The sequence below is a fragment of the Pelodiscus sinensis genome, chromosome 12 (assembly GCF_052426305.1).
Source record: "Pelodiscus sinensis isolate ZL-2025 chromosome 12, ASM5242630v1, whole genome shotgun sequence".
NCBI lineage: Eukaryota > Metazoa > Chordata > Testudines > Trionychidae > Pelodiscus > Pelodiscus sinensis.
In genome coordinates, this window is record NC_143063.1 from 989,623 (window position 1) to 1,014,827 (window position 25,205).

Genomic DNA, 25,205 nt, shown 5'->3' on the forward strand with positions numbered 1-25,205 from the left:
TTCTCTTCCTGCCCTCCCAACCCCCCGCCGGCCTGAGGGGTGCCAGGTGCATCCTGCTGAGCAGCCCGTGTTGTCAGCTGATCTCACGGCATGCAAGCCTTTGTCGTGGGCCCACTGCACCCCGCGCAGCTGACGCAGGCACTCGCGGGACAGGGACAGGTGATGGTAGTAGCATCGCCCCATCACATTCCTCTGAGAGCCCTGTTCTCTGCCTCAGCTGCTGCCTGGGGCAGTACGGGGGCAGGGCAGCTCTCGGGGGGACTGGTTCTGGGGCCTGAAGGGTGGAGAGCCTCCCTCGCAGCCAGCTGGGACCACGGAGAGAGGCTGCTTGGCCCTGCACTGACCCTGTGTCCGAGACAGTGCCCCTAGCAGCGGCCTGGGCTGCAGAGGCAGCAGGAGTGGGTACCAGGTGTGTGGGGTCTGAGCACAGAACGGCCTGCCTGGGAGCGTGCGAGGCTCTCCCCTGCGTGCGAGGAAGCGGTAGTGCTCTGGCGTGGCCTGCCTGTGAGTGTGAAAGGCTCTCCCCTGCGTGCGAGGAAGCGGTAGTGCTCTGGCGTGGCCTGCCTGTGAGTGTGAAAGGCTCTCCCCTGCGTGCGAGGAAGCGGTAGTGCTCTGGCGTGGCCTGCCTGTGAGTGTGAAAGGCTCTCCCCTGCGTGCGAGGAAGCGGTAGTGCTCTGGCGTGGCCTGCCTGGGAGTGTGTCAGGCTCTCCCCTGCGTGCAAGGAAGCGGTAGTGCTCTGGTGTGGCCTGCCTGGGAGTGTGTCAGGCTCTCCTCTGCGTGCGAGGAAGCGGTAGTGCTCTGGTGTGGCCTGCCTGTGAGTGTGAAAGGCTCTCCCCTGCGTGCGAGGAAGTGGTAGTGCTCTGGCGTGGCCTGCCTGTGAGTGTGAAAGGCTCTCCCCTGCGTGCGAGGAAGTGGTAGTGCTCTAGCACGGCCTGCCTGGGAGCCTGCGCAGCTCTGCCCTGCGTGCGAGGAAGCAGTAGTGCTCTAGCACGGCCTGCCTGGGAGCGTGCAAGGAAGCGGTAGTGCTCTAACACGGCCTGCCTGGGAGCGTGCAAGGAAGCGGTAGTGCTCTAACACGGCCTGCCTGGGAGCGTGCAAGGAAGTGGTAGTGCTTTAGCACGGCCTGCCTGGGAGCCTGCGCAGCTCTGCTCTGCGTGCGAGGAAGCAGTAGTGCTCTAGCACGGCCTGCCTGGGAGCGTGCGAGGAAGCGGTAGTGCTCTAGCACGGCCTGCCTGGGAGCGTGCGAGGAAGCGGTAGTGCTCTAGCACGGCCTGCCTGGGAGCGTGCGAGGAAGCAGTAGTGCTCTAGCACGGCCTGCCTGGGAGCGTGCGAGGAAGCGGTAGTGCTCTAGCACGGCCTGCCTGGGAGCGTGCGAGGAAGCGGTAGTGCTCTAGCACGGCCTGCCTGGGAGCATGCAAGGAAGCAGTAGTGCTCTCGCACGGCCTGCCTGGGAGCCTGCGCAGCTCTGCCCTGCGTGCGAGGAAGCAGTAGTGCTCTCGCACGGCCTGCCTGGGAGCCTGCGCAGCTCTGCCCTGCGTGCAAGGAAGCGGTAGTGCTCTCGCACGGCCTGCCTGGGAGTGTGCAAGGAAGCGGTAGTGCTCTCGCACGGCCTGCCTGGGAGCGTGCGAGGAAGCGGTAGTGCTCTCGCACGGCCTGCCTGGGAGCGTGCGAGGAAGCAGTAGTGCTCTCGCACGGCCTTGCTGTTGCTCTCAAAGGAGAGAGACGCCTGGGAAGCAGCCAGCGCCAGCTTCTCTAGGCGTCATCTGTTTCCCAAGACTTCCCTGATGTCTTCAGCCCTCCTGGCTCCCCGCAGGTTGTCTAAAGGAGCTGGCTGGCTCTAGCCCCTTCAGAGCCCTCCCCCACCCTCTGCTTTGCCAGGCTCAGTGTCCAGGCCTCCTGTTGGGGGACCTCTCCCTGGTCCTAGGGCCTCCCACACACAGTGCTGCGCCACTGCCCCTCTGTCCTGCTTTCCTGGCACGTGGGTCGGAGCCCTGCTGGATCGTCAGGTGGGCAGCCGTCCGATCCAGGCCAGCAGCGCCCGCACTCCCTCGGGCTGGCCCTGCCCCTCGGGCGCTCTGCTGCTCGGCCGGGGTCGGGTGACCCCTCGTGCGCCAGGCCCGCAGTAAGCAGCCTGTCCAAGCCGCTGACTACCAAGGAGAACTGTTGGCTCTTTCCGCAGAGGCAGATGCCCGGTGGAAGTCGGCCCCTCCTAGCTACCCCTTGCTGTGCTGTGGTCCCTGCCCTCCCGCACAGTGGCATCAGCACGGTGGTACCCCTGCTAAGTTAAGGGGCTGCCAGTTTCCCAAATTCCCTCCAGCTTTGGACGTGGCCCGGAAGATCCCAGCCAATATCCTGCCCCTGTTTTGCATAGTCCTGGAGAACTGGGGCACTGATACTTGACAGTCCCAGCGCTCCACATGCCCCAAAGAGCTTTCGTGTAACCGGAGTGCAGTGCAGCCAGTGCTGGGGTGGAGACAGCCAGCTAGTGCCCCGCTCCACCGGAGTCTGCCAGCCCGTCCCGGCAGCCGTCCGCGGCCCCATTTCCAGCCTGCTCCACAGATGCCTGCTGAAAACAAGCGGCCAGTGGGGCAGGCGTTTCACAGGCACTGGCCAGTTATGGTAATTACATGCAGCGAGCCAGGGCCGGAGCTGGCCGTTGGCTTCTGTAACCACCACTGTGCGTGCACAGCCCAGGAGTGTCCGGGTCTTGTGGCACTCGAGCCCTTACTGTTGGTGCAAAGACCCGCAGAATCCAGCTCTGGAAGGCTCCGCTGAACTGTCGGCCCCCGCCCCCATGTGTGGGTCCAACTTCCCACTGCTTCCTCTTTGCCCAGGAAAGCCGGAACCTGTTCTGCTGCCTGTACCGCTCCTGGTGCCACAACCCCGTGACAACCGTGTCCCTCTGCTTCCTCACCCAGAACTACAAACACGCCTACGACCTCATCCAGAAGTTGTATCCTTTGTGCTGCTGCCGGCGCAGCCAGGGGAGCGTGCAGGGACGAGCAGGCAGGCGGGGGGCTGCGTGGAGCCGGCAGGGGCAGGCGGGGGGGCTGCGTGGAGCCGGCAGGGGCAGGCGGGGGGTGGCTGTGTGGAGCCGGGGGGAGGCACCGTGGAGCCGGCGCAGGGAGCAGACCTGCCCGGCCGCCGTTCCCCGGCTCCCAAGGTCGGCGCCGAGGAGCCAGCCTTGCTGCTGGGTTCATACCGATCGGGGGGGGGTGAAACCGCTGATTGGGGTGGCTCCTCCCAACGCCACTCGCCCTCCCGGCTGGGAAGGGGCCTCTCCGGTTGCTGCTTTGTGTGAGGGCCGGAGGGGAGCAAGTCAGACCAGCTCTCGGGGTAGTAGTGGAGGGGCAGTCAGGCCCACGGAGCTGAGATTCAGGAGGGCGGCCGTGAGGAGCGGGGGTTGGGGCTGTGCTCCCAGCTGGGACAGCAGACGATTTTCTCCAGGGGGTCCTGCTCGTGACACTAGTGCAGAGCCAGCACCCCAGGCCTTCCCCGGTGGAGAGGGAGACTGGGCCTGTGGTGAGGCCAGCCTGGGGCTTAGGGGCTGCCCTGCCATGTTTCCGAGTGGCCCAGCAAGCGATGGGTGCAGGGCGGCAGCTGTCACTCAGCCGGGCAGGGAGACAGGCACCCCTCCTCAGGGGAGGGGGAGAGGCTGCATTGGTGGCCCTGGCTGGCTGGGTCAGGTGAGCAGCCTCGGCCCATGTTCATGGGGCGGGCGGGATCTCCAGGCGGGCCAGGGCCGGGCACTCAAGGCCTCCATGCTGAGGGAGCCAGAGCCAAGGCCCCAGAGCATTTCCTGGGCTGCAGCTGGAGGCTTTCCCCTCTGGGCCCTTTTCTGGGGGCAGAGGGGCCGGTGCCGCCAGGCTGGGTGCTGGCGTAGGTCTCCCCAGCCAGGGCAGCGGGTAAGGCCAGTCCCCCTCTGGAGCTGGCGCTGCAGCCCCATGCATCTCGCCTGGGGGCATCCCGTGACTGAAAGCCCCACTGCGCAAGGGTGCCATCCCACCCTGGTCCTCTTTCTGTAGCTGCACAGAGCTCAGCCGGAGGGCGGGGGGCTGGATTCCCCGATCCCAGCCCTCTGCTCCGAGGAGCCCTGCACGGTGAGCAGCTGATGGGCGAATGTAACTGACCTTCCTCTCCCTGCACCCCGGGACCCCCCAGCTGCTGCCACGGTGCTGCCGCTGCTTCGGTGCAAGCCCACGCCCCGGCTGGGAGCGGTGCCTGTGTGCGCTAGGCTGCCCCAGGGCCTGGGCCCTGCTGCAGAAAGGCTCCGGCAGGTCAGCCGGGGGAGGGATCTCGGAACGAGCCTTGCCCCAGTTGGAGCTGGGCCCTGGCCGTTCCTGCAGCAGAAATGGGCCCGTGGGCTGTGCTCCGCCTGCTGCTCCGGCTGAATTTCAGTGCAAGCACGATCCTGCTCTCCCCGGCCAGGGCGTTCCCAGCCCCCTTCGCCGCGGCCGCGCTTGGCCTCCTCAGAGGGCTCGCGAGCCTCGCCGCAATGCTGCCTGGCTTAGCAAGCCCCCGGGACCCAGCCCAGGTCTCTGTGGTTCCCCAGCAGTTCCGCTGAGCTCACTGTTTATGTTGAGCATAGTGATCATGTCCCTGTGCCAGCAAAACATGAGACTCCCTGCGCACAGGCTTAATGGTGATCGACAGGGTCCCCTGAGTTCATCTGAGGTGATGGGAACCCTGGATTGCTACGGCCCGGCTCCTTTCCTCTGTGGGGCCCAGATGCCAAACCCGCCACTGGCCTGAAGGGCAGCTGGGTTTTCCCTGCTTTTGGTTTAAAGAGCAGAGACTCCTGAATTCTAGGTCACCCCCTTGAATTCTAGGTCACCTCCTTGCAGCCTCCTGCAAACTCTCCTCCCTCCCACCCCCGGGAAGATTTCTCGTTTGTTGTGCACTTCCTGTAGGAGCCAGCTGCTTGCAGCTTGCTGCTGTGTGGCTAGGAGGAGAATGAAGCCTTCCGTTGAAGTCAGAGCAAGCTTGAGAGAGAGCGTGTGTGTGACACAGACACTCATGCACACGCACACACATGCACACACGCACGCACACACTCACACTCACACTCATCGTTTACTACCCACAGTTAGAAAAGACTCGGTCACGTTTCCAGATTAGCCCTGGCCAGGTAATTCCATGCACATGCTGCCGGCTGAGCCGCGAGTTCCCATCTGCGCATGTAGGTGTGATGCGTGCAGCTGCCGCTCTGTTGGGATACCTGCCCCGATGTGCAGTGCACCCCCCAGATGCAGCAATAGAGCAGCCGAGGAATCGGCCCTGCACCTCACTGCTATTGCTCCAGTAAGCCCTGGGCGTTCAACTGTGCTCAGCGCTGACCACGGTGGCTGCCCTTTCGCGGGGCTGTTTCCTTAACCAGCTTGTCCAGCGGGGACCTGGAGGTCACAGTGGATTTCCTCACAGAGGTAGACAAGCTGGTGCAGCTCATCGAGTGTCCAATTTTCACGTGTAAGGATCATCCAGAGCCCGTCTGTTCTAGGAGTGTGTGCGTGCCCGGGGGGCTCCCGGCGTGTGTCCTGTTTGGATGCTGCGGCTCCGGGGCACGTCCCCTCCCTGCTCCTTCATCGCAAGTGGCAGCGCTGCACAAACAAATAGAGCAGAAGTGATGAGACTTGCTGTGAGCGTTGGGAGCCCTGCAGTAGCACTGCGCATGGAGGGAGGGCGCCAGATGTAGGTTACCAGGGCTAAGAGCATTGGTGCCGAGCACAGGGATAGGCAGTCCAGAGGGAACCTCCTCCAGCGGGGCGCTGGGATTGGCGCCTGTGGCTAGCGCAGGTAGTCAGCAGATGCCTGTCTCTGTGGGAATGCGGCGACTCGGAGAGGCTGGAAACGTTGAGGTGCAGCGGCAGCGTTCCTCCTGGGCTTGCCTGCTCTAGATGCACGTGGGGGTGCAGGGACTCGCGGGAGTGTGGGGTCATCTGAGCCAGGGGCTTGGCTGGGGCGCAGACCACAACTCTGATCACCCCAAACTGATCAGGTGGCTTTGGCTTGTGCCTGGGGGAAGCAGGGCACATTTGTATCCAAGAAGCTGTTTAGGGTTAAGCTGATGGATTCCAGGTTGGCACGGTGGCAGCTTGAGCCAGAGAATGAAGAGTTCATGCACAGCCAGTCTAGGGCTTCCGGAGGGGGTATTGCCATGGGAACTGTGTGGTTCCAGCTGATGTGCTGTGGTGAGTGAACCTTGAGCTGTCCCCACGCCCTGTGAGTTCAGGCAGCTGCGTTTTCCTTGCTGCCTGCCTGCTGCTCTGGGGCGTTTTGCTCAGAGGCCAGAATTCGGGGTTTGGGCCATACTTGAAGGGCTCTCAAATCCACATGCAGCCAGACCGAGCGGTGAAATGAGCCTTGGTCGGCGAGGGAGGGAGGGCGCTAGGACTTGCCTCCATCCTGATGAATGGAGCGGGGCGTGATCAGAGGAGAGCGAACAGCTGAGTGCCGAAGCTGGCAGCAAATGGCAGTGTTGTGGGCTAGGCCTTAGCAGAGCTAGGCTCCATCGCCGCTTGCCCGCCCTGTGCAGCTGTTCAGCGCAAAGGCTGCTGTCTCTGTATCCAGGCACCATCCACCTGGGTTCCCGTGTCGGGGGGTAAGGTCCTTGGGAGCCGTCCCTTCGCCTGTCTCCCCCCTTCTAAGAGCCCATGGCCCTCCCTGGCACGGTTCCCCTGGACACCGAAGGGCGTTCCTCACGAGTGGCCCCAGGCTGACGCACGGAGCAAGCGCCCAGCACGCCTGGCACCCGGGTCCGGCTCAGATGCTCCTGCCAGAGGCTGGCCGTGTGGGCGCTGTAGTGAGCCCTCAGCTGCCTCCTGGGAGGTTGTGGAGCGGCTCAGTTGCCTCCCAAGGCTGGGGTGCTCGACCCCATTGCTGCGGGCACTAAGCTGGATAAGGCAGGATTATTCCAGTCAGATGGCCGGCTCAGCCAGCAGATTCCTTCGGCCCCTCTGTGAGACCAGCCAGCAGAGGGCTGCTGACTTACCCGCCTGCCTTCTGCAGCCCTTGCTGCCCTTGCAGGTTCTCCGGCCACGTCCAGACCAGCCGGGCCCTGCTTAACTTCCCAGCTGGGACGTGGCTGCAGGACACAGCGTGTGCCGCAAGGTTCCTGCCTGCAGCAAACAGCTGTCAAAGGAGGCAGGGCCAGGGCTGAAATCCACGGCTGGGCTCCGGCTCGGCCCACTGCCCCCCTGCTTGGCCCTCGGCTGCTGGAGTCGTGAGCTTCCGCTGGAATCTCCGCTCTCCTTTGGCAACCGAGAGAGCTCGGAGCCCTGGAGTGGAAGAAAAGCCTGAACACGGGGCCTGAGCTGGGCGAGGACACCCGTCCCACAGGGCCTAGCCCCAGCCCTCCAGTGTGTGCAGCCTCCGTGCACTGAGCTGTCAGGCCCAGGATGGCCTTAATGTGAGCTGTGGGTCCCTCCCGGCCCCCTTGCCATGGCTGCCTCACCCTGCTCCTCCTGGAGCAGGGAATGGAGTCCCTCTCCGGGCTGCCCCTCCCTGGGGCGTTAGCTGGCCCATGGGGCAGCAGGATGGGAGGCTGCCCCCACAGCGAAGCTGCTGGCTGCCCTCATCCGAGTTCAGTGTCCTTGGGGCAGACACCTTTGCACTGCCAGGGTGGAACACGCCTCCCTTCAGGCTGGGCCAGTCTGGCAGGCCACCTGGATCCCTGGTGCCTCTGCACCACCCGCGCGCAGCCGTGGGGCCAGGGTGTGGAATCCAGATTTCTGTCCTGCACAGTCCCCGTCCGCCCCAGCACCCAGCTCTTCCACGGGGGACTCCCCATTCAGTCGCTGGTCTCCTGCCGGGGCCCCTGGCTCCATCTCCTCCTTTACCCCCCCCCCCCCCCCACACACACAGTGTCTTTGTTCCCAAATCTTGCCGCATCCTAGCCTGTTGTCATGGAAATTTCTGTCATGCTACAAGTCCAGGACGCAGGGCTGGCACATGGGGGGGTCCCTTAGCTGGGCAGAGGAGCTGAGATGGGAAAGGTGGAAGGTTCCGGAAGCCCTCCCCACGGAGCAGGCAGTGCCGCAGCGGGTCAGCTCAGAGGTGTTGCGGGGAGCCTGCTCGCCTCAGGTGGGAAATAGGGAGAGGCTGGGCCCTGGCTGAGCGGACGGGACTCGCCGGCCCTCCCGCCAGCTCAGACCCCCCGTGGGGTGCGGGGAAAGGAGTCGGGGCTTGGACGGAGGGTCTGCCCTTGTCATGGTCCTTTGCCAGGACGAGGACTAGCATAGCGGTGCTGCAGGGAGTCCTGGGCAAGCAGTGGAACCCGGGTCCCTGCCTGCATTCGGCTTTCGCCTCGGGCCCAGCTCTTCCTGCCTGCAGGGCCGGCCAGCGGCTGAGCCCGTTTGGATGCTGCTGAAAGAGCAGCGTCCGCTCAGGCATGTGGGCGCGCGCTGGGATCCGGCAGGGCAGGTGCCAGCTCATGCCAAGCTCCCCGTGGTGCAGCTGAGTGCTGATATGCGCAGCGGCGGCCGGATGGCTCGCCTGGTGGCCGTGGGGTTTGCATTCGGCATGTGCAGTGTTCGCTGCCTGCAGTAGCTTCCGTCTCCCAGCCATAGCCTGTACTGCAAGGCCCAGCGTGGGCATCTGCCCTGCAAGCCTGGGAGGGGCTCGCCTGACGGGAGAGGAAGGCAGCCCAGCAGTGCCAGGGGCAAGTGCGCAACCTTACCCAGGGCAAAAGGCTTTGCTGTCTGCGCTCCCCAAAGAACTCTCTCGCTGGACCCAGGGGGAGGGGAGGAACAGGGTAGGTGTGGGCTCTGCGTGGCGAGTGGTACCGGGAACGAGCAAGAGCGCCCCAGTGCCGAGCTGGCTCAGCCCTAAGGGACAGCCAGCACTGCGCAGGGACGTGTGTGTCCACGCGGCCCTCTCCTGGCGGATACGCCTTCAGAGTCGGGACGTGTGTCTGTCCGCGCGGCCCTCTCCTGGCGGATACGCCTTCAGAGTCGGGACGTGTGTCTGTCCGCGCGGCCCTCTCCTGGCGGATACGCCTTCAGAGTCGGGACGTGTGTCTGTCCGCGCGGCCCTCTCCTGGCGGATACGCCTTCAGAGTCGGGACGTGTGTCTGTCCGCGCGGCCCTCTCCTGGCGGATACGCCTTCAGAGTCTGGTTCAGGGCTGGCTGAGTGTTGTCTGTGGGAATTCTAAGGTGCGATTGAGCTGGAGCAAGTAGGATGTTGCTCTGCCCCAGCATAAGGGGCCGTCTGTCCCAGAGGAGGGCTGGCAGAGATGCAGGACAGGTCGGTGTGCCACAGGGGCTGGCATAGCACATTGCCATCCCCGTGACAAGCCCTCCTAGTGTCACCTCCAGGGTAGCAAACTGCCCTTCTTGTCCCCCGAGCGGCTGCAGGTGGGGTGTGATGCTGAGTGTGTAGGTCTGTAGAGCAGGAAAGTGCTGGTTTTACCTGGGTACTTTGCACTGTAGAACTGCAACGGGTTGACTTGAGCCGCCCATCTGCAAGGTGGTGAAGGGATGTATGCAAGGGATGGCCGAGAAGCGGAATGACACCAGGAAACCATCTAATCTATGGGCATTGGCAGTGTTCCTTCTGCTTCCCGTCCATGTGCAGAATCAAGTTTGTTATATGCGCCACTGCATGTGCTAATGTGCACCACCAGTAGAAATAAACCCTTTGTTAAGGTTTGTTAATCATCTATTTAGCATCTGAATCTCTTCTGAGCAGTCGCACAAGTGCACAGCTTCCAGGGGACACTGGCCATGGGCAGGTTCTGAGCTGCAGGGCAGGGCTGGTTCCACGGGGGGTCTGTCCTACCCTGGGCTGCTTTGGAAATGGGAGTTTGCCTGCCAGGGCGCAGCGTTTTGCCCTGTTCTGAGCCTGCCTTTCCAGGGCCAGGATCCAAATGCCACTTGGGCCTGAGAGGCCACCCCGTCCCCGTCCATGCAGGGCCACTGCAGCTGAAGCTGGGGACGGTGGCAGGGCGTGGACCGAAGCAGTGGCCTCCAGGGGTGCCACGGTGCCCGCCCAGGGGCCTAGTAGGAGGCATCTTTTCCTAGCACCGCCTGGGTGCGTGGCGGCCTGGCGGCTGGAACTGGGAGTGCCAATGCTCTGAGCAGCGTGGTGTTGAAGGGGATTCCTGCCCAGCAGCCCTGCGTGGTGGCAGCAGTGGCACGTCGAAGCTGGCGTTGGGGTGGAGAGTGACGGGCCCGGGGGGAGTTGTGCTTGCCGGCCTGGGGGCAGGTGGGCACGTGGCTCCCAGGGGCTGCTTTCGTGGGCTGACCAGGAAGCGTTAGGGGTGGCTCGTAAGGAAGGACCCAGCTCTCTCTGGAAGCCCTGGGGGGTGGCTTGGGGGTGCGACTGCCCGATGGAACAGCTGTTCTCACCTGTCTGTTCTGGCCACAGATCTGCGCCTGCAGCTGCTGGACGTGAAGAATAACCCCTACCTGATCAGGGCTCTCTACGGGCTGCTGATGCTGCTGCCTCAGAGCAGCGCCTTCCAGCTCCTCTCCCACCGCCTGCAGTGCGTGCCCAACCCCGAGCTCCTGCAGACCACGTGAGTGACACCAGCCATGGCTGGCCCCAGGGACAGGGCCTCCAGCCCTCTTCAGAGGCGCTCGGAGCCTCCCTGCCAGCAGCGTGTGCATTATACTCCAGGAACGGGCACTGCCCGGGTGGGAGCCAACCCAGAGCTCTTAGCATGATGCGCCCCCAGCGTTCCAGCCCTGCCCGTGCTGAGCCCCTCGGCTCTGCTGTTCAGTGGCGCAGCATGGGCTGGGCCCGGGAAGATGGGCAGGATGTGGGCAGGCGCAAGGGCAGCCCTGGGGAGGGAGAGGAGTCGTGAGGGAGGGGCCTGAACCGTGCTCAGCTGTTGGCTGGGGCGGGGTGACCTGCGCGCAGTATTTAGTGGAGCTGCCCTTCCCTTTGAGACAAAGCCGTGACCCGTAGGGGGTGGTGGGCAGAGACTTGTCTGCTTGCAGCAGCCTGCTGGCGCCCTGCCCTGCTGCAGCGGGTAGCTGGGGAGATGGGCAGAGGCATCTGACTCCTGCTGCAACTCCCCCTCCGGCAACATCCCGGAGATGCCAGGGTGCCTCTGCCTTCTGCAGCAGTCAAGGGCATCTGGCAGGCACTGAGACCTGGGGCTGGCGCGGGAGCTGCTTGGCTGGCCAGGCAGAGCCCCCGCTGTGCAAGCAGCATCGGGGCTGCTCTGAGCCGCCTGCTCCGCTGCAGCCCGGCGCAGGAAACGGGCCCGGCCCGAGGCGTCCTGAACGCTGCCGCCGGCCCGGCGTGGGAAAGGGCCCGGCCTGAGGCGTGCTGCCGCCGGCCCGGCGCGGGAAACGGGCCCAGCCTGAGGCGTGCTGCCCCTGGCCCGGCGCGGGAAACGGGCCCAGCCTGAGGTGTGCTGCCCCTGGCCTGGCGCGGGAAACGGGCCCAGCCTGAGGCGTGCTGCCCCTGGCCCGGCGTGGGAAAGGGCCCGGCCCGAGGCGTCCTGCGCGCTGCCGCCGGCCTGGCGCGGGAAAGGGCCCGGCCCGAGGCGTCCTGCGTGCTGCCGCCGGCCCGGCACGGGAAAGGGCCCGGCCCGAGGCGTCCTGCGCGCTGCCGCCAGCCCGGCGCGGGAAAGGGGCCCAGCCCGAGGCGTGCTGCCGCCGGCCCGGCGCGGGAAAGGGCCCGGCCCGAGGCGTCCTGCGCGCTGCCGCCGGCCCGGCGCGGGAAAGGGCCCGGCCCGAGGCGTCCTGCGCGCTGCCGCCGGCCCGGCGCGGGAAAGGGCCCGGCCCGAGGCGTCCTGCGCGCTGCCGCCGGCCCGGCGCGGGAAAGGGGCCCAGCCCGAGGCGTCCTGCGCGCTGCCGCCGGCCCGGCGCGGGAAAGGGCCCGGCCCGAGGCGTCCTGCGCGCTGCCGCCGGCCCGGCGCGGGAAAGGGCCCGGCCCGAGGCGTCCTGCGCGCTGCCGCCGGCCCGGCGCGGGAAAGGGCCCGGCCCGAGGCGTCCTGCGCGCTGCCGCCGGCCCGGCGCGGGAAAGGGCCCGGCCCGAGGCGTCCTGCGCGCTGCCGCCGGCCCGGCGCGGGAAAGGGCCCGGCCCGGTGGCTGCTCGGCGGCTGTGTCTATATTTGGGAGCCCTGGGAGGGCTGTGCCTCATCCACAGGCATTTGGCATCTAGGATGGAAAATTTCACTTGTGGGGTCGCCATGGAAACAAGCAGAGCTCTGGAGACGATTTGCGCTGGATGGAGCCCGGCGCCGTTCCCGTCAGCTGCCCCTCTCCCCCCCGGCCGGGAATGGCCCTGGGAGCTACCCGGGGCTCCTGCAACAGGCCGTGTGGGGAGCCAGGGGTCTCGCGCTCGGCCTCCTGCGAGGTTCGTGGGCCACTGGGCCTTGGACAGCTGCCTGCTCTGCTCTCCTGGCCCCTCTGCCTCTGGGCAGCCCCCCGATTCTGGTCACGCAGGACCTCCGGCTGCCTGATCCCAATGGCCCCTTCTGTGGGCACGCCTTGGCGCCTCAGCCTCAGCCGTGCAGACCGGGCCCAGCCCCCGCCAGCACCCAGCCTGGCTCTGCACCCTGCCGCCGGCTGGCCGCGAGCTCTCCAGCTGGTGTCGCTGGGCGCAACGGGGCTGGCCCAGTGCCCGTCCCTCCAGATTGCCCCTCAGGTGGGCCAGGGCGGCTGGTTCTGCTCCTCACTGGAGCAGAGCGCGGGGGGCAGGTCAGCAAGGCCTGCCAGGGTCTCCAGCTGGTGCTATCCTAAAACGGGCCAGGCTCAACATACCCCAGGGGTGTAGCCATGGTGGGGCAGGCTCCTGGGGTACCCTGGCCTGGCTGCCCAGCTCCTCCATTGCGCTGGGCTGCTGCTCTTTGAAGCCCTGGCTAATGAGCTGGGAGGGCACATCCTGTGTGGCGCTGTCAAAGGCTTATCCCTCCTCTGCAGGGCCCTGGGGCCAGCGTTCCAAGGGGCGCAGGAAGCCGCTTGTCCCCAGCAGGCCGCTCTCCAGGGCCCGTGCCGAGGAGCCGTCCCCGCGGGGGGGGGTGCGTGTGTGCGTGTGCGCGTGTGTGTGCGCGTGTGTGTGCGCGTGTGTGTGCGCGTGTGTGCGCGTGTGTGTGCGTGTGTGTGTGCGTGCGTGTGTGCGTGCGTGTGTGCGTGCGTGCGTGTGCGCGTGTGTGTGCGCGTGTGTGTGTGCGTGTGCGTGTGCGTGTGTGTGTGCGTGTGTGTGCGTGTGCGTGTGTGTGTGCGCGCATTCGCGGGGGAGGAGTCCTCTGCTGTCTTTGTGGAGCTCTGAGCTGTCAGCCTGCACCTCTGGCTAACTGACCTACATTCCATGAGACGGGGAAGCCGGCCCCTCCCAGGGGAAGCCAGCTGGGGCCGTGGGAAGCCCTGGGGGAAAGGGATTAACCCCCTGGCTGCACAGAGCTGTCCGGGGGCCCCATCAGGGTGCCTCCCCTCCTTTGTCTGCACCATTGCCGCCTTGCCTGGGCTCCCCGTCTGACCAGCGCTAACCCCTGGGTTAATCTCTTAATCCAGGAGGGGTCGGCACAGGAGAGGCACGTCTGCGCTTGTCTCCTGCAATTACGCACCCACTGCGCTAGGCACAGAGAGGGGCTGTCCCTGCCCCCACCTGGTGTTAGTCGGCAAAGGCCGGCGGGGGAACTGAGGCACCAAGCTGGGCCTCCCTCTCGGTCACGCCGCAGGCCAGTGGTACAGCTGGAATTCGACCGGCTCAGCCAGAGTCCTGCCATTTAGCCCACCCTGCCTCTTGTCGTTCCTGTGTTTTCCGCTGCCACTGGCGCCAGAAAGAGCAAGCCAGCAGCTTGCCCTCCCCAGCTGGCTCCCAGCATTTAAAGCAGCCGCCCCCTGGCCACCCTACTCGGGGGGCTGGGTCGGTGTGAAACGGGGCTGCGCTCCCGTAGGCCACGCGTCTCCAGACTGCGGCGCCCCAGCACCTGGAGCACTGCCCCGGCGTGGCCCTCACGGCTGCGGGCCTCCATCTCGGCCTGCCTGCTGAGGGGCCCCAGGTGCTCAGCGTGCCCTTCGCTCAGAGCTTCCGGAGGCCGGGCCTTGTGCCGGGCACCCAGCATTCTCCAGGGCTGTGAGATGCGCCATGGCCGGAGGGCTCCGAGCTGGCTGTGGCGCTGCTTGACAGACTGGGCCTTGGCTCAGCAAGCCTGGCTCTGAACCCGGTGTGAGCCCCTGGCCAGGCACAATAGCAGAGTCTGTTCCCTCCTGGGAACCCGGGCCGCTGCTCCCCAGCCCCTGCGCAGGCCCGGAGAGCGCAGCGGAAAGGCCCCGGCCTGGAAACAGGAAGGAGGCTCCTCAAGCAGCATCTGATTCAGCTGGAGAAACTGCCGTTCAGCTCTGCCTGTCTGAGCGCTGGGAACGGGCCTGAAGGGTTAATCCTTCCGGGCGGGGCCTGAGCTCCTCAGAGCTCCGCAAACCCGTCAGCCCGGCTCCTCACGCTGTGTGTGGATGGGGCGGCCGGGTTCCCGGATTGGCCTCCCTCGCGACGTGTCCAGGCCAGGGGAAGCCTCGGGCAGCCATGCACCCGGCCCGCAAGCCGCCTGGCTCCTAATTCCAGTTAATCTCAAGGAGACAAATGCTCTTTATGAGCTGGCCAAGCCTGCGAGTACAGCTTCCCGCGCACAGTGCCCGAGGCAGCATGCAGCCGGCGCTGTCCCCGTTCCGCTGTGGGAGCGCGCATGCTCTTCCCCGGCCTAGCCTTCCACCTCTGTGACTCCCCTTCCCTCGGGGGAGAGGTTCCCCCCTCCAAAACCAGGGCAGCCTCTGCCTAGGCCTGGAAGGGGCCTTGTGAGGCCTTCTAGTCCTGTCTCCTGCCCTCACGGCAGGACCAAGCACCAGACCATCCCTGACACTGTGTCCAACCCGCTCTTCATCCACAGCCTCCCTCAGCAACTTCCCCCCGTGCTTAGCCACCCCGACAGGCAGGCGGGTTTCCCAACGTCCAACCTCAACCTCCCCGGCTGCAGCTCAGTCCCGTTGCTGCTTGTCCTGTCTGCAGAGCCAAGGGGAGCAATTCCCCCTCCCCCGTGACACCCTTTCAGCTATTTGGAAAGCGCTCTCCTGTCCCCTGTCTTCTTGCCAGACTAACCCGGCCCAGTTCCTTCCGTCTTCCCTCGCGGGCCATGGTGTTTTTAGACCTTCAGTTTTGTGTTGCTCTTCTCTGGACTTTCTCCAGTGTGGCGACGTCTCTCCAGCACTGCGGTGCCCAGAACTGGACACGACTCCAGCCGAGGCCTGACCAGCATGGAGTGGAGCAGGAGAATGGCGCAGGTCACTCAGCACCCGTTTGTGCTTTTGGGCTCCCCATTTCCCAAGCACCCACCTGGGCGAGCTCATTCTGCCAGCCTTGACGCCTGGTGCCACGAAGCCAGCGGGCGATCCCTGGCCCTCGTGCCCGTGGGACATAGAGCCCTGGAGCTGCTTGAACTGCGGGTGTGACTCTACACGGCCGTGGGGCTGCTCTGCGCTAGGAACATCCGTTGAAGCTGCCAGCCCGCCTCTGTCCGTAGCAGCGCGCACGTGGCTTCTGTGGGCGCTGGCTGCCGGAGTGCAAGTGCTTTGACCCTCTGGCTGGAGCCCCTGGAGCCATCTCGCGCTAGCCGGAGCCTGTGCATCCCTTGGCCGTGCCCGCGAGTAGCCGAGGGAAGTGACCGTGCTCACACCTGGCACGGGGCTGGGATCTCCCCTCGGGGGTGGCTGAGCCCAGCCCATGGCTCCTACCAAACAGCTGCCTTCCCTCCTCCCCTCAGCAGCGTGTTCTCTCCTGCGTGGGCCCGGGCAGACCGTCCCCCCTCCTGCTCTCTCCCCCGGCTCGCTGCTCGTGTGCTCTCCACGCCACTGGCTGTATCTGGGCCGGGGCCGCGTCCCAGGCAGCACGTCTGGCTCCAAGCCGGGTGTTTCCACATGTGCGTTTGGCGCCTCGCCTTGCACCCCCCCGCCACATGGGGATTTGTGGGGGGCTGTGGCAGAGCCTCTCCAGGAGCCGGACACCACCCCAGCGCTTGAGGGCGGTTGGCGTTGGGCCGGAGCCCGTGGGGTGGGAGCCGGGGTGGGCGAGCAGACGGTGCAGCCTGCACGGGGCGTAGGAGGCAGGGAGAGGAAGGGGAGTGCGGTCGGACGGAGCGAAGGGCCCGGCGGCGTGGGCGGGCGGTGGCCAGATGGGCTGGCTTTGAGAGGACCCGAGGCAGCAGCCCGGCTGAGAGCTCTGCTTCCTCGCAGCAGCAGCGCCCCGCTCGGGCAGCCCGTCCCAGGCGCTGTGCCCGCTGCGCCAGGACAGCCTCCCGCAGGCAGTGCCGCAGGGCTCGAGGGCTCCGCAGAACCTGGGACTGGACCAGCAGCTGGCCAGGCCCCAGCCTGGTTGTCACAAGCTGGAGGGCCCCGAGTAGCCGGCCGCACGGGGCAGGAGCCCTCCCGCTGCGAGTGTCACGTCTCTTTGGGGGTGGGGCTCGAGAACCCTGTGCTAGGGCCCCCCAGGCCTCTGCTGCTGCCCCTGTGCTCCCACCGGGCTCTGGCCCTTCCGGTCCGGCTCTCTGGCACAGACCAGCCGGGGTCCCGTGGGGGCTGCAGGTGGGCTCAGGCGGGGCGGTGCTGGGGCGCAGGACCCCTGGCAGGCTGGTCATTGGGCGGCTCCTCTGGGCAGGCCTGCAGCAGGCTGTCCTGGGGACACCTGGCATCCTGCCCCCAGGCTGGAGCGGCTGCAGGAAGGCACCAGCCCCTCCCCGGCTCTAGGCAGCGAGTGGTGCAGGCTCCGGCGTCCGACGCGCCAGCAGCCTTGTGTGCAGGCCTGTCTTGTCGCACTGAGCCAGCTCTCCCAGGCCCATGGCTCAGCCCCACACCAGGCTGGCGCTCGGAGCTGTGCACCAGGGCGTGGGTTAGAAACGTGGGGGAAGGGCAGCCGTGTCACTGCTGTGAGACCCAGACCCTCGGCCTGGGCCTGCTCCTAGCGCAGGCTGTGCTGCCGTCCTTGTCCCGCCGCTGCCCTGCTGCCCGGGCGGGCGCTCTGCCGCGGCCCTGGGGCCAGCGTCCCACGAGCAGCGCTGCGGGGGTGGAAATGGCACCGGGTGCGTGGCAGGTGCCCTGGCCTCTCCTCTCACTCTGCTCCCTCCCCCCAGGGACAGCACCAAGAGCACGCTGGGCTTCAAGAAAGCGACGGCTGCCAACATCGACTACCTGGAGCTGCTGCAGCACTTTGAGCGCGTCCAGAACAAGCACCTGGAAGTGAGGCACCAGCGAGCCGGCCGGGGGGAGCCCCCAGACCGAAGGGTCGTGCTCTGAGCCCGTGAGCGGGGGGAGCTGGCGGGACGCGGCGGCTCCGTTGGGGCAGAGGTGGAGGGTGGGCGCGGCGCTTAGCGGAGGAAGGGTCTCCAGACACTGCCGGAGCCCAGCACCCCCTGCTCAGCTCCAGAGTGGGGGCTCGAGGGACCAGCAAAGCCGCTGCCCCACCCTTGGAGACTCACTAAGGCCTCCCTGGCAGTCAGCTGAGGCCAGAGGGAAGAAGCACTTTCCGCTACCTCCAGCCTCCCGCAGGCATGGGCCTGTGGGCCTGGGACTGGATTGGCATCGCCTCCCCCGTCGCTCGCCAGGTCGGCGTCCCTCTCGGTGGGCTCCTCGGCCTCCCACGTGCACTGGCCTCCGCTCCCTGTGGCTACCGCACCGTGTCGCCCTCCTGTGGCCTGGCACCCCCTGGCAGCCGGGGGCTGCGGTCCCAGCAGATTTGTACCGGTCTGAGCGCCCGCGGTGGAAATAAAAGTGTGCTGGCAGAGTCCCTGCCTGGCGTCTGCTGCTCCTTGGGGGAGACCCCATGCTGGCTGCTGCCCTCTGCACCCTTCAGTGTGGCGAGGTCTGGGAGGGGTGTGCCCAGACTGATCCTAGGTAGGGGCACCCGGAGACCTGGCAGGGGTCCGGTCCTGGTGGCACTAGCCCCCCGCTGCAGCATCCCTGCTCCAGGGCCGGGTTACGGCCCCGTGGGCCCTGCCGTGGTAGCCTCTGTCCGGGAGGTGCAGGCTGCAGGGGCAAGAGGGGTTTTCCAGGGCTGAGCAGGCCGACGGAGCTGCCGTCGCACCGAGACTGGGGGCACCCCCCCGACAGCCTCTGCCTTGGGGTGGGATGCACACCCGGGAGATCAAGGCGAGCTCTGACTCCACGTCTGTCAGCGAGCTGAGAGCAGCGCTCCTGGCAGGGGACGGTGTGGGTGGGCAGGCAGTAGAACAGCCATGTTTCTGTACACAGAGGGGGCCCGCTCCTCTCCCCAGTGCCAGGCAGCCCTCCCTGCCTAGATCCCTCCGCTCACGCCCTGCCCCCGAGTGCAGAACGACGTGGCAGGTCCTTTCCTGGCGGCCGTGAGCAGGGATTCCCCAGCGCCAGCCCCTCTGCTCCTTCCTGACTCGCAGCCGGGGCTCCATTGCAGACGCGGGCCTCTGGCCCTGGTGGGCCACCTCTTGTGCGCGCTTCCTCCCCCTCCCCTTGACTCGGCTTGACAGGCCGAGGCCTCGGTTGATGCTGAAAGCTCCTTCCTGGTCCCACCGGCCTGGAAATGTCGGCAAAGCACCAGTCACCTTCCTGCTCCTCCCGGGCCTGGGAACAGGGTCCCGGCTGCCCCAGCCCCGAACTTGGACTGGCTGCTCCTGGCACAGGGCTCCCTGGGGCTGGAAACCCCTGGGGCTGCTCACAGAGCAAGTTGATCTGGTCTCTCGGCCCGTCCCCAGTGCTTGGGTCCGTACCACGGGTGGCACCGCCTCCAGCAGCAAGGGCTTGGCATTGCGTGCAGGCGAGGGCCAGCTGGGCTGTGGCAGCCCCACCGCGAGTCACGTCCTGACAGTTCTGCCGGGTTTTCTCCTCCCGCTCGACAGCCAGGCCCAGCCTGGGACCTTCAGCTGGGTTCCAGGGCAGCGGGGCCAGCCCTGCGGCTGCTGGCTGTGCCGCTCGTCGGAGGCGGCGTTCCTGGCAGGGTCGCGCTGGCCGGCACCCTCACGCTGCCTTCGGTAAGGACAAGGTTCAGCTTTTCCTCCACTTCTCTCCCAGGCCTCTGCCACACGGGCAGCAGCAAGCAAAACCCTCCCTTGCTGGGGGCTCACTGGCCTAGCCCTGTGGAGCCAGCAAACTCAGCTGTCCAGCCAGCTGTAGCAGCCACAGTACCTGCCCGCCGCTCCCAGCGCGCTCCGCCAGGGTCCGGGCTGTGCTCCGCAGCGCTGCTGCCAGCAACACCTACTTCACATCACACCCCGCCAGTCAGCACAGGGCGGGATCAGCGCCAGCGCTCACTCAAAGCCACCTGCCTCTTCTAGGTAACCCTTACCAGCGGACGGGGGAAGGGCAGAGGGCCAGGTCCGGCCGAGGCCCTTTAATCCCCCTGCGGCCAACTGGAGCCGGATTCGCTCAGCACCGTGCAGCGTCAAGCCAAGCGCTCGCGCCAGAGCCCGCTGATGGGACTGGAAAGTTCCTGTGACTGCGGGTCAGGCCATCAGCTTCCTTCAAAGGGCTTGGCTACGGTGTATCCGCTGCCAGCGCGTGGGGCGGAGCAGAGCAGTCAGCTGGGTCAGGCCAAAGGCCCATCCGTCCCAGTGTCCTGCCTGCCAGGGCCAGGTGATCAAGTGACCCCACCCCTGTTGCCCATTCCCAGTTTCTGGCAAACAGAGGCTGGGACACCAGCCCTGCCCATCCTGGGAACTAGCTGTTGCTGGACCTGTCCTCCGTGAATTTTCCTAGCCCTTTTTTGAACCCTCTTCTAGTCCTGGCCTTCACAACATCCTCTGGCGAGGAGTTCCACAGGTTGACTGTGCATTGCCCGAAGAAAAACTTCCTTTGGTTTGTGTTAAACCTGCTGCCGATTCATTTCATTTGGTGACCCTAGTTCTTGTGTTATGGGAGCAAGTAAACAACTTTGCCTTATTTGCACACTGAACTCCAGTTGTGAGATTGTGCAGCTGCACAGAGAAATTCCAGTGCTGCCCAACTGATTAGCAGAGCACCTACAGCTAAGTTTGTGTTTCTTCTGGTGATGCACGTTCACACATGCCTTGGTGCACATCAAAATTATTCTGCACAGGGATGGAAAAGATTAGAGGAAACACTGGTGTGTGCCCTGAACACCTTCAGCCAGGCCTGCGGATCTCCTCTGTAGGTGTCCCAGGAGCTGGGAGTGAAATGCTGACCCATGCTGTGCACAGACTCGCTGGCCATTTGGGCAAAGGGAAGTCACCTCTGAGGACATTTGTTCAGTCTTCTCTCATTTCTCCAACTCTCTCCAGGCCTTGCCCTGATCCCCAGGGCCTGAGTTTCCCAGCAGTCACCTCAGACTCAGGCTGGTGTCAGTCTTTACAGGATTCCGCCCCTAATTCTTGCTGCAACCCAGTCATAGGTTTGGCCCTCTCCCTTGGCAAGGAGTTCCACAGGTTGACAAGATGCTATATGAAGAAATGCTTCCTAATGTTTCTTATAAACATACTGCTTATTAATTTGTGTTGAGTGAGCTCTGGCTTTATGTGGAGGGGTAAATAACTCTGGCCTGGTCTTTCTTCATGTCAGTCGAGATCTTATCGGACCTCTCTTATATCCCCCTTACTCGTCTCTTTCTAAGCCGAGCGCTTCTAGCGCTTGTAATCTGTTGTCATACAAAAGCCATGCCATGCCCCATATCGTGTGTTGCCCTTTTCCAATTTTCCTTATTTGGGATGTGGTGACCAGACCTGGATGCAGTATTCGAGGTGTGGGAATACCGGCCATGTCTAGAACTTTTCTCCTTATTTGTCCCTTTCCTAAAGAATCCCAGTGCTGGTTGCTTTTTGGGCTGCCGCTGCACACGAAGGGGGTGTTTTCAGAGCGCTCCCCACGCTGACTCCAAGGTCTCTCTCCAGTGGTAACAGCTCATTTAGTCCCCATCAATTTGTACGTGCAGCTGGGATTGTTTTCCGCGGTGCATTACCTGCCTTTTCCCAATAGTATAGTTCATCTCCCATTTCCTTCCCCAGTCCCCAGCTTTGTGAGATCCCTTTGTAGCTCTTCGGAGTCTGCTTGGGCCGTGGCTCTTTTGAATAGTTCAGTGACATCTGCAAACCTTGCCAGCTCCGTTTGCCCTGGTTCCAGCTCCCTTGTCAAAGTGTCCAGCAGCACTGGGCCCGGCACAGAACACGGGGGCGTCTCTAATGTTCCTGGCTCCATTATGAAAACTGGCCATTTATTCTACCTCCTGCCTGCTACCGAGTTGCTGAGCCGCGAGAAGACCGTCCCTCTGCCCCCATGGCTGCTTTCCTCGCTGACGCGCCTTTGGTGAGGGAGCTTGCGACGGCTTTCTGCAAGTCCAAGTACACGTTGGCCCCCAGAGAACTCGAGCAGACTGCTGGGAGGCAGGGTTGCCACTGACAAGCCACGTTGACTCTGCCGCAGCCTAGCGTGTTCATGGCTGTGGCTGCTCGTTCTGTCCCTACCAGTCAGCCTGGCCCCGACGTCAGGCTCACCAGCCCAGAGGGGCCAGGAGCTCCTTTTGCAAAACTTGCCTTAGCGTGGCGCCTTCCCCTCGGCTCGTTGGAGCTGCTGTCGTACCCTGCTCCTGGCGCCCCAGCAGGAATGGCCCTGGGGCTGGTCTTCCCTCCGTGCACATGCAGGAGCTTTCTGTGGGCCGTCCCTGGCCAAGCCTGAGCAGAGGGGGCGAGGGTCCCAGTAGCTCAGAGCTGTGCGCTGCCTTCAGTGTTGAGGGGAGCCATTGAGACCTCCATGCTGGCAGTGGAATAATCCGAACAGGTGTCCTAGCCCGGGGATGCAGGTGCCACCACGGCCATCAGTCCAGCCCCTTCCCCCAGGGCTGGGTGACCTCCCCATGGAAAAAGCAAAATCTGGCTCCGGTGGTGGCGCCGGCCCCCAGTCTCTGAGCTGCTCCCCCCTTTCACCCCCCAACCCCGATTGTCCCAGCAGCAGAACTGAGCATCCAAGGCCCTGTCCCTCGAGGATCTGAGCCCAAGTGAGCGACTGCCTAATGAGCAGGGTAGGGCACAGTCGGGCCTTGAACCCACATCCCAGACTTGCTCCTTCCCCCTCTGCCATCCTCCCTCTTCTGGGCCCAGGAGTACGTTTCCCTTGGCAGCCGTGAGACCACCAGCCTGGGCTGCAGCCGGGCTTGGTGCCTTTCTGCAGGGCCTTGACACAAGTCAAATCCCTGGGCCCCCAGGTGTTTGGGTCGTTGGGCACCCACTGCAGCTCAGCAGGGCCCCGGCTCCAGCAGGACAAGGCCCCTGCGTTTGCCTTTCAAGTTGCTATAGCGACTGAGGGGACAGACCAGCCAGAGCTGAACCTACAGGCCATCCTGGAGAGCTGGGGGAAGGAGCCTGGACTTGGAGCTCCAGTTTCCTACTTGGCTGCTCCACTAAGGACAGCAGCAGCTGCCTAGGTATAGACCCAGCCCTGGAGGGAGCGCTTGTTCCTGGCTGTGCCATACAGGGCCCTGCCATGCCAGGTTCTGTGCCCAGCTGGCCTGGGAGGGGGCGGGGAGCAGGGGAGAACGTTCCCCTTTCTCCCTAGAATAGCTGCCTCCTATTGCCCATCCTGGGGACTGCAGGTTGCACTGAGGTTTTCACCCCTCGCATGCAGACTAGCTCAGCCCTGCCTCTGCGGCTAAGAGGACGTGTGCTGGCCCCGGGGGTTCCCAGGAGGCGTGAGAAGGCGAAGGCAAGGGTCCTGGCTGGCCTCACTCCTGTTCTGGATGCAACCCCGGGGGCAGAAGAGAGAGATTGGCACGGCCATGTAGCAAGAGACCACGCCAAGGAAGTGCAGTTGTGGGCTGGGAAACCCACCTCCCCAGGCGGGGAGGGTAGACAGCCCCGCCCTGGGGGCTAGACCGGCGCTCGCCTTACTGCTTTGTGGGAGCGAGAGCTGCAGCCAGTGGTGCCTGAGCCCAACTTTCTCAGAACCATCCGCCCGGGCCCTAGAGTAGCAGCAGCCAGGCGTGATGTTGGCCTCAAATTTCCCTGGGGCCCGGGTGTGGCCCTGGAGGGCCAGAGTGTTGTGAACCTGCAGCCAGGAGACGCTGACCTAGAGCCAGAGCTGGGCCCGGGCCAGGTGAAGCGGCACAGAGAGATGCCATCTCACCCTGGCACTCAGGCTGTGCCTGGAGCTAGCGGCGAGGTGGGGGCTGGCTGGACTCTGGGGCAGCGTGTGGTTGGGGTTCCCGGTTTGCTAGGGCCAGTGGTAGGAGCCCATGCCCTCGGTGATGGAGTGGGGGCCTGGGTGTTGGGATTAGCCCAGGGCAGGGCCCTGTTTGACCCCAGCGGGGCATTGGTTGGTTTCATTATTTCCGCTGGAGCTTGAGTGGAACTTGACGGGAACTTGGGCCCTTGACAAAAACCAATCAGCTACGCTGCCCTGGCGACAGCAACCTCCCAGCCGCTGCTGGCACCAGCTTCGGCCTGGAAACCAAGCAACCCGCAGGCGCAGCAGGCTCCCCGGGACATCAGCCCCTTTCCAGGGTGCAGGGAGCCCTTTTCGGCCCTCCCTGGCCTGCGGCCTGCCATGGGCTGGCCTGGCTGTGCGTCGGTCGGGCTGCAGAGTAACTAGGGGCCTGTCTCCCTCCCCAGGGCTGAAAGGTGCTTGGAGCCGGCCCCCTGCCCCGGCTGGGCGGCGGGTTTGCAGCGCGCTCCTACTCGTGGGGGGCCGAGAGCCCCGGCCCACGCTCCCCCTGGCTGTGCTGGAATCCACTTCAGCGCGGGGGGGGGCGCGGCCACCCCCAGCCCAAGCAGCGCCCCGCCCCGCCCCGCCCCGGAGCCCGGGGCCTGGGCATCGCCGCTTCCCCCGGCCAGGCAGCCCCCCTGCTCCGCGCGGGGTCCCTCCCCCGCGCCATGTGACAGCGGCGCGCTCGGGTTGCAGCGCTGGGCTGCCCGGCCGCATCGCGCCGCCCCAGCCCGGAGCCAGCCCGGCGCAGCGGCTCCATTGTGCGCCCGTCTCCAGCGGCCCGGCCCGGCATGGCTGCGCGGGGGGCGCTCGCTGCGGCTGCCGGGCGCTGAGCGGGGCTGGCAAGGGCCGCGATGGAGACGGCGGAGAAGGAGTGCGGGGCCCTGGGGGGCCTGTTCCAGGCCATCGTCAACGACATGAAGGTAGGAGCCCGGCCGCATGGGCGGGGCTGCGGCGCCGGGAATCCGGTAAACAAGGGGGGCCCCCCCGGGACTCGCTGCCCTTCCCGGAGGCGCCCCCGGCGCTTGTTTTCCCAATTGGGCTCGGGGGGGGCGGGTTGTATCGGGGGGTTGTATCGGGGGGGTTGTATCGGGGGGGCCGGGTTGTATCGGGGGGTTGTATCGGGGGGGCCGGGTTGTATCGGGGGGGCCGGGTTGTATCGGGGGGTTGTATCGGGGGGGCCGGGTTGTATCGGGGGGGTTGTATCGGGGGGTTGTATGGGGGGGCGGGGTGTATCGGGGGGCCGGGTTGTATCGGGGGGGGTTGTATCGGGGGGTTGTATGGGGGGGCGGGTTGTATCGGGGGGGGTTGTATCGGGGGGTTGTATCGGGGGGCGGGTTGTATCGGGGGGGCCGGGTTGTATGGGGGGGTTGTATGGGGGGGCGGGGTGTATCGGGGGGCCGGGTTGTATCGGGGGGGTTGTATCGGGGGGTTGTATGGGGGGGCGGGGTGTATCGGGGGGCCGGGTTGTATCGGGGGGGTTGTATCGGGGGGTTGTATGGGGGGGCGGGTTGTATCGGGGGGGTTGTATCGGGGGGTTGTATGGGGGGCCGGGTTGTAACCGGGGGGGCGGGTTGTAACCGGGGGGGTTGTATCGGGGGGGCGGGTTGTATCGGGGGGGCGGGTTGTATCGGGGGGGCGGGTTTCTGGGTTCTCCTGGCCCGGGTGCGTTCTCCGGGATCGGGCCCTGCAGCCCCACATGCCTGCGCGGGGGGGCTGCTGCCGGTCTCCGCTCCCCCTCCCCGCAGCCAGTCGCCGCTGCGCTTGCCGGGCCGGGGCGCACCGCGGCAGTGGCGGGGCGCGGGGCGCGGGGCGCGGGCGGGGTCTCTCCCACCTGCGAGCCGGGGCTCTAGGACGCCAGACAGTCCCGTCTGCCCATCCCAGTCCCGAGCAGCGAGGGCGGCCCGGGCCCCGCCGCTGCCCACTGGCCGGTCGGGGTCCCAGCCCGTCCAGCTGATCAAATCTCCTGACTCAGTGACCCGCGGGCTCCGCTCCCCTCCCCTGCGCGCGGGGCTGCGGGGCTGCCGTGGGCGCTTGGGCCGAGCCAGCGGCGGGTGTTTCGCTGCTGCCTTCGCGTGGCGGGTTCGTGCCCA

At 65.6% G+C, this 25,205-nt stretch overlaps 2 protein-coding genes across 11 annotated transcripts in view; both read left to right on the forward strand.

Annotated features, from left to right (window-relative positions):
• The window catches only part of VAC14 (VAC14 component of PIKFYVE complex), a 111,211-nt gene extending 93,491 nt beyond the window's left edge, over positions 1–17,720 (forward strand). The window contains exons 16-19 of the mRNA XM_075940642.2: positions 2,835–2,953; positions 5,387–5,466; positions 10,364–10,514; positions 17,070–17,720. Coding sequence (XP_075796757.2) covers positions 2,835–2,953; positions 5,387–5,466; positions 10,364–10,514; positions 17,070–17,232 — 513 coding nt within the window. The 3' untranslated portion in view covers positions 17,233–17,720. The remainder of the gene's footprint in view (positions 1–2,834; positions 2,954–5,386; positions 5,467–10,363; positions 10,515–17,069) is intronic.
• Positions 17,721–23,742: 6,022 nt separating this feature from the next.
• The window catches only part of MTSS2 (MTSS I-BAR domain containing 2), a 56,043-nt gene continuing 54,580 nt past the window's right edge, over positions 23,743–25,205 (forward strand). For 3 of the 10 annotated variants that reach the window (XM_075940638.2, XM_075940639.2, XM_075940640.2), the window contains exon 1: positions 23,748–24,035. In XM_075940638.2, the coding sequence (XP_075796753.1) occupies positions 23,967–24,035 (69 nt within the window). In that variant the 5' untranslated portion in view covers positions 23,748–23,966. Of the gene's footprint in view, positions 24,036–25,205 lie in introns of all 10 variants that reach the window. The other 7 variants (XM_075940634.2, XM_075940636.2, XM_075940632.2 and 4 more) reach the window with 6 other exon arrangements.